A 7,090-nucleotide genomic window follows, 5' to 3' on the forward strand; every position below is an offset into this window, starting at 1 on the left:
ACCTTGTGAATATATCGGTCAAATTTTGTTTCTTTTACAAATTATAATATACAGAATGCGATTGCAAAAACTGCCGGAAAGGCAAATTAAACACTACAGTTGGCAAAGCAGTACATGTATAATATCAATCTCACGTGCTTTTTCACGTGCTTTATCGATACCAGAGATGCAGGGAGACAAAGCAGGCAAACATAAAAAAATAATGTTTCCTGAATTTACCAAACTGAAAAGTTTACACATATTGGTCAACATTCTTAAAGGTAGAAGGAAAAACAAAAGTAACGCTTTATATAAATTCACGTATTATCAAACCTACAGTTTTATATAGTTCTAAATGGTGATAGAACAAATGAGAAAATACCGACTGAGACGTAAAAAAATAGCTCTGTACATTATATATCCTCTCGTCTTTTTTTTTTCTTTAAATGTTTGGGAGACCAAAAGACTGTTATTGCGTTAACTACGTGTTAGTATCAGTAAAATCGGACTTGTTTATTAATGTATTGACACTTTTTTTTTAATTTCCTCTACAGATATTGTAACAAAAACTAGCCCTAAGAAAGGTGTCTTGTCTTACTTGAAATCTATGACATATATATCACATGTATGTTGGATGACAGTTCACTGTCTGCTTTTCACTACATTCCTGAATTTACTGTATATCAGAATAGACAAATTAGCCAATGGTCAGGTATCTACAGGTAAGTGAGTCAAAAGGTACATCACAATTACCGTTATCTACAGGTAAGTGAGACATACATCACAGTTACCGTTATCTACAGGTAAGTGAGACATACATCACAGTTACCGTTATCTACAGGTAAGTGAGACATACATCACAGTTACCGTTATCTACAGGTAAGTGAGACATACATCACAGTTACCGTTATTCCAAGTTATTATTCCGAACTTCGATTTTTTAAGGAAAAAGATTGTTTGACCTGAAAAAAATTATGTGTCACTCTAAAAAATGTGAAATTTATTGGTTTACTTGAATTAACTTTCTTGTCGGAATTGTTAAGCAAACAACAATCAGTCAAACTACTAGTATGATCTTGGTGTTACTTTAACTTCTAAGCATATGCCCATTTATATGTAAGTAAATGACTTTGTTAGGAAGAAATATGCATATCTTTTCAACTAACCTTAATTTATTTTGCCTGTTTGTTTATGTGCATGACCCGAAGGTGGTTGTGTTGTGTACCAATGTTACCTTAGTTTGACCTATATTCTATAGCCTCACATTTGTAAAGTTCTTCCAACAAGCAGTATTATTGGGTTAATCGTCATGTTTGGGTTAAGAAAGGAATAAGGTGACTACGTGATTTTCATATAGTTTTGTTTAAAGTTACACAAATGCTCATAGCATTATGGTGACTCCAGTGGACGAAAAAAAAACCAGACAACTGATGGCAAAAAGAAACAACGAAAACTTTACAAATCAGTACAAAAAAACATACGATTTAGCAACACAAAAATAACCAAAAACCCGGGTTGAACTCAGGTTTACTGTATCGGTAAGCAGTTCCTATTCCACTAATTATGATCGCTTCTTTCCCATTGAACTTGCAATAAAGTATACTACAGATAGTATGAAATTTGCTTTTTATTTTTCCTTACACCTACAAACAACAGTGATGTTCGGTTGAAAACTAATTTTTACGACAAAACTGATGAAATTTGTGTCACAACTGACCATAGATATGTTCCACTTTTAGTAGCCATAATCCTAGTTTTTATCAAGACATCACGCAAAGCGCTCGTCACCAAATTTTTACTTGTCATGAGCAGCACCACGGATGCCACTTGTGGAACAGGAATTGGTTCTTCTTCCGCAGCACCTAGGTACACCCCTAGTGACTGGTTACTCTTCCGCAGCACATAGGTACACCCTTAGTGACTGGTTACTCTTCCGCAGTACCTAGGTACACCCCTAGTGACTGCTTACTCTTCCGCAGCACCTAGGTACACCCCTAGTGACTGATTACTCTTCCGCAGCACATAGGTACACCCTTAGTGACTGGTTACTCTTCCGCAGTACCTAGGTACACCCCTAGTGACTGCTTACTCTACCGCAGCACCTAGGTACACCCCTAGTGACTTGTTACTCTTCTGCAGCACCTAGGTACATCCCTAGTGACTGGTTACTCTTCCGCAGCACCTAGGTACACCCCTAGTGACTGGTTACTCTTCCTCAGCACCTAGGTACACCCCTAGTGACTGCTTACTCTTCCTCAGCACCTAGATACACCCCTAGTGTTGTTTTGCTTTAGTGCTCTGTGTTGTATATGCGGTTTATCATTAAATGTATGTGGTCTATCGTTAACGGTCATGTCTATCGTATGTCCATCAAAATTATTTCTATATCAATTTACTATACTATATTCGATTATACTTGTAACCATTTCGCATCAAATATTTTGTTGAAAATCAATTAAAACTTGTTTTACAGTTAGTTACTATGTTGGTGTATTTGCCTATACTACAATGGGATCAGGAATAGGGTCAGTAGTTGCTGGTCTCATCTACGATGCTGAACGGAGAAGATATTCAAGTAAGATTGCACATGCGTCACATTATTATTGTTACTATCCCTACAATTTCAAATATTAATCAAATGTTTGATGTCTCAAACTTCAAGTCATTGCTTATTATATGTATGTTCGTAGATATCTTTCATTTGCACAAATTCATATTCTGTAGTATTCCAGTGTTGTAATATCGATAAATGTCGAATATGTTTGAGCATAAAGTTACTATTGAAATAAATGACTATACTGATGGGGTGAAAATCATAAAAAATAAAGGACTACTGGTGAATATTGAATTCTTAAATTTTAATTTTATGAGTACAAATTTTAATGGTTTAAAAAAATTATAACACAAAATTTCAACTTTCCTGCTTTTACCAAATCAATTTAAGACGTTTATCAAATTGTACGTTTTTCTCCAAATTACGAAGATGTTCTACTACGAATGATTATATATGTCTTAAGGACTGTATTCAAATATTTCAATCCCTTATCTGTCATATTTCAGACTTTTCAAAAACTGAGAAGAAATGGAAGCCAGTTGTTATACCGATGACAGCATGTGGAATATTTATAGCAGCCGTATTCAGCTGTTTGCTTGTAGAAAATATAAGTTTTTTGTTTCCAAGTTTCGTTTTGTTCACACTATTCCGCAATTTTCTCTTCTCCATTGGTGTAGCATTTGTAAATGAAGCGTAAGCATTTTTATTATTTTTTAGTTTTATTTAAACACATGCAGTAAACAGCGTGTCAAGAACTGTTGTAATATCATATCATCACATACCCTTAAACTGTAAGAATAGAACAAATTAAAAAAAGTATAGAAGACATTTTACAAGACTTTTTAGACTAAGTTCAAATACTTTTATCTTATTATGATGATGCAGCTTTTATTCATTTCATTCCTATAATGACAATAACAATCTATCATTTGAAGCAGGTAGACAACAACCATTAAGACAGAATTCCGAAAAGGAATATACTATCCAAACCTTCATCTAAATAATGTAAACAATATGAAGAAAACAGAATGTGAAATTTTAAAACTAATTTTCTGGATCTGCGCTTGAAATATTTAATTTCACTATCAGTTCCATCCTTGATAAGTTTGGCAATAAATGAAAACGTTGCAAAAATTGGTTAGTACGAAAGTAACTAGTTATACATGTATCGTTAGAAACTAAAAAAAAAATATGCAGAAGTACGACATGATAGGGACAGTAAAAATGACATTTCTGCACTGATGGGTCAAGATTATATCGTCTAATGTATTTGTCCGTAGATTTAATATTGTTTTTAAAGATTTTTTAAAACATTTTTGCAATCTTCTCGTTTCAAAATATAAGCTCTTATCATACATCAGTAATGAAGTTGACTTTTCACCATATTTTCATCGAATGTTACAGATGTTAGAATATGTTTTAAATTGTTTAAGGGAAATAAAAAACGCGCGAAGGTGCTTGAAATGCTATTAAAAAAAAGTCATAATTATCACACATTAGATATGAATATAAAGTCATTTTGGTGTTTGTCAGCTTGGCAGTTGCCCAACAACATAAAACAAATTCTAAGAATTTAACTTAAAAAACATACAGTCTCAATACTATTAAGTTAGTGAAGGAAAAGCAACTTATTCCAAGATACCGGTATAGATAGTATTATTGCATATGAATAAATGGAGATGTGGCGCATACATCAATTAGACAGCAACCTAACGCCATGAAAATCCAAAGGAAACCTAGAGGCCAACATACGGTTTTTAACCATAGACAATTGTCTTTTATTACTTCTCTCTTAAAGATAAAGATATTTCTTTATAAACAAATACTTCAATAACCTAAATTTGCTTTTTGATTTCAGATTTCCTTCCGAGTATTTTGGACCTCTCTATGGTTTTATGACTCTTATAAATGGTTTGTTTTCATTGACACAATATGGATTAGTCAAGTGGGCTGTATCCTCTGAAAGTGGAAGCAAACAGGTAGGCGACAGTTATCTCGCTTTCCATGAATGAATTTGACTCGAATCTGCGATATTATATATATTTTTACTTTCTAAAATACATACTGATTTCTACTTTCTTCTTTAAAATCACTATAAAATATCTTTTCATGTTTTAAAATTAATTTGATTCCATTGAGGTAGTCTCAAATCTTCTGACCATAATAAAAAAAACATAATTTAGATATTGTTCAATAAGTGGTCGTTTAGGCAAAGATAAAACAATACTATTTTTTTTTCCAAAGGTTCTACTGATGAAATGTGGAAAAGATGTTTTACTGTTACTGTAAGATATTGAAATTGTTTACCTTTTTTTCATACTATATTTTCTGGTTGCAGGTATATATTGCTTTGCTCGTTCTGGCTTCAGTTACATTCCTACACCCACTACAGTTATGGGTAAGGTCCAACAAAATGAAGAAATTTGCACAAATGACACATAAAAGTGAAGAGGCAGCTCCTTTACAAGATAAGGCTTGATACGACCTTTATGACGATACATATCAGATCTCAGATTCTTTTATATTCAGCTGAAAAGGAGGAATGGAATGTTTTGTTATTGCACGTTAGTCAACGACGAACGTATTAGAGTATACCGTTGTCCCTTCGTTCGTCCGTCCATCCGTCCGTTCGAAATATACATGTCGCAGTGATAAAAGAGTGCCTTCAGTGATCTATTTTCATCTTTATAAAATTATTAAGAATATTTGTCTTAGGGTCTATACACTTGGATGATTATCACTTGGTTAGGAAAAGCATTTTTTCACATGTCATGCTATAACTTAATTATGCCAGAATCAATTTACTTCAAACTTTACAAAATTAGTACAAATGGTGGTTACAGGGTCTATGTAGTTTTTTTTTAATCTATTCGTTTTTTAACCCTAAAGAAGTATGGGACTTTAATCTGCAAAATATAAGCAACTTTTAACATGTCCAAACTAACTCAAACATGCCATGGTCGATTTATTTAAATTTATACAAGCGTATTTAGAACTCAGATTAAAATGATTAAACAAGTTTTTTAGTAAATATGTCCAGTAATTTCAGAGAGTAATTTTGGACTGTACATGAAAAACCAACCTTAATCACTTTATTTATTATGATCAAGCGGGATAGGCGTATCATGCGAACATGGCACAACAGGTTTTTGTTATGATAGATTTGAAATGTAATATCTTCGGTTTACTGGTAGATTATAATGTGATATTAAGTCTTTCATGTCATTTGTTGCGTCTGTTTACATAATAATTGTTACTTAATATGTGTACAATATGATTTTGTTCAGAAAAAAAGCATATGATAAACTATGTTTAGTCCAAGTTTTTAATGATCTTTGAAAAGATACAAGGTACACCAGTTTAATTAAAAAATATTTGCTGAAACACCTATAACAACATGAATTAATATATAGTTACATCTAGTACTTTTAACAATCTGAACATTAACGACAAATTTTTAAACATAATATGAATTGCACAGAAATCCAGCATAATTTTTCTAAAAGTACTAGTCTTCATAGATACTTTATCCGTAGAAAATTATTTTTATAATGATCATCAACGCTCTTTTGTATGTCTAATTTGAACATGTAATAGGAATATATTAAACTTTTAACGTTTATATTTTTAGATAACTAGAATTAACTTCTTTTTTAGATTATGTGATTTATAAATTGATATTTCAGTATTATTAATAACATACTTTGAGATTATTTATCATTCAATATGAAATGATTAAATGATTTATATATTAACTTATTATAAGAGATTCAATGACATCCTTGTTTATTCTTTTGTTTAAAAGACATATACATTTTATTTTATTTTTTTACGCTGTCTTAATTTGTAAATAGTTATTTGGTATATAGTGTCTCGTAAGTCAGATGTGTGGCTGGATATTGGTTGTGTTATCAAGTGTGTATATTGTGTATGAATTCCTTTTATTGCAATCAATATGTGACACTTTAATAAATAGATTTATATATGTAATCAACTAGAACACACATTGTTTTAGTGGTGCCTCCTTTATGATGAGTAACTAGACCAATTATATCTCCCTAGCAAATGTAGTATGTTGTGCTCATAATAACGTTTTATATTGTGTGTGTACATGGTGTTAGTCACAATCGTCGAAATTTAAATTTACCAGAGTTGAATATAAAACCATAGAGTATAATCTACAATTCAAGCATAAATAGTACTTTTCCTTCGGTAAAACTAACTTTTGCGTAACGTATAAATTGATATGATGGTGAAAGGCTGATTTAAGACAGAACAGACGGTCCAACAGCAGTGGTACCAGTAATGTAGGATACCGATACCAATGCGCACGATCCACCAGTGTATCCTGAATATTTTACGATTGAGAACAAAAGTCTAGAAGCCAAATATTTATACTAAGTGATACGAAAGTACAATCAATAGTAGAAAAAAATTGAATTCAAAATGTCTGATGACACATATGGCACCCAGACTCCATTTATAGTACTTAGTAGTATTTTGTTATGTCATTTTTTGATCGGACCTGGTTCACCAGCTGTTCTGAAATATGTTCCA

The 7,090-nt window shown here is 32.0% G+C and overlaps 1 protein-coding gene across 3 annotated transcripts in view; it reads left to right on the forward strand.

The window, feature by feature from the left end:
- LOC127698805 (equilibrative nucleobase transporter 1-like) overlaps positions 1–6,533 on the forward strand; it is a 31,067-nt gene extending 24,534 nt beyond the window's left edge. For all 3 annotated transcript variants that reach the window (XM_052202491.1, XM_052202500.1, XM_052202508.1), the window contains exons 7-11: positions 534–701; positions 2,453–2,554; positions 3,040–3,226; positions 4,392–4,512; positions 4,872–6,533. In XM_052202491.1, coding sequence (XP_052058451.1) covers positions 534–701; positions 2,453–2,554; positions 3,040–3,226; positions 4,392–4,512; positions 4,872–5,012 — 719 coding nt within the window. In that variant the 3' untranslated portion in view covers positions 5,013–6,533. The remainder of the gene's footprint in view (positions 1–533; positions 702–2,452; positions 2,555–3,039; positions 3,227–4,391; positions 4,513–4,871) is intronic.
- The last annotated feature ends 557 nt before the right edge of the window (positions 6,534–7,090 follow it).

The sequence above is a fragment of the Mytilus californianus genome, unplaced genomic scaffold (genome assembly GCF_021869535.1).
Source record: "Mytilus californianus isolate M0D057914Y unplaced genomic scaffold, xbMytCali1.0.p SCAF_1, whole genome shotgun sequence".
Taxonomy (NCBI): domain Eukaryota; kingdom Metazoa; phylum Mollusca; class Bivalvia; order Mytilida; family Mytilidae; genus Mytilus; species Mytilus californianus.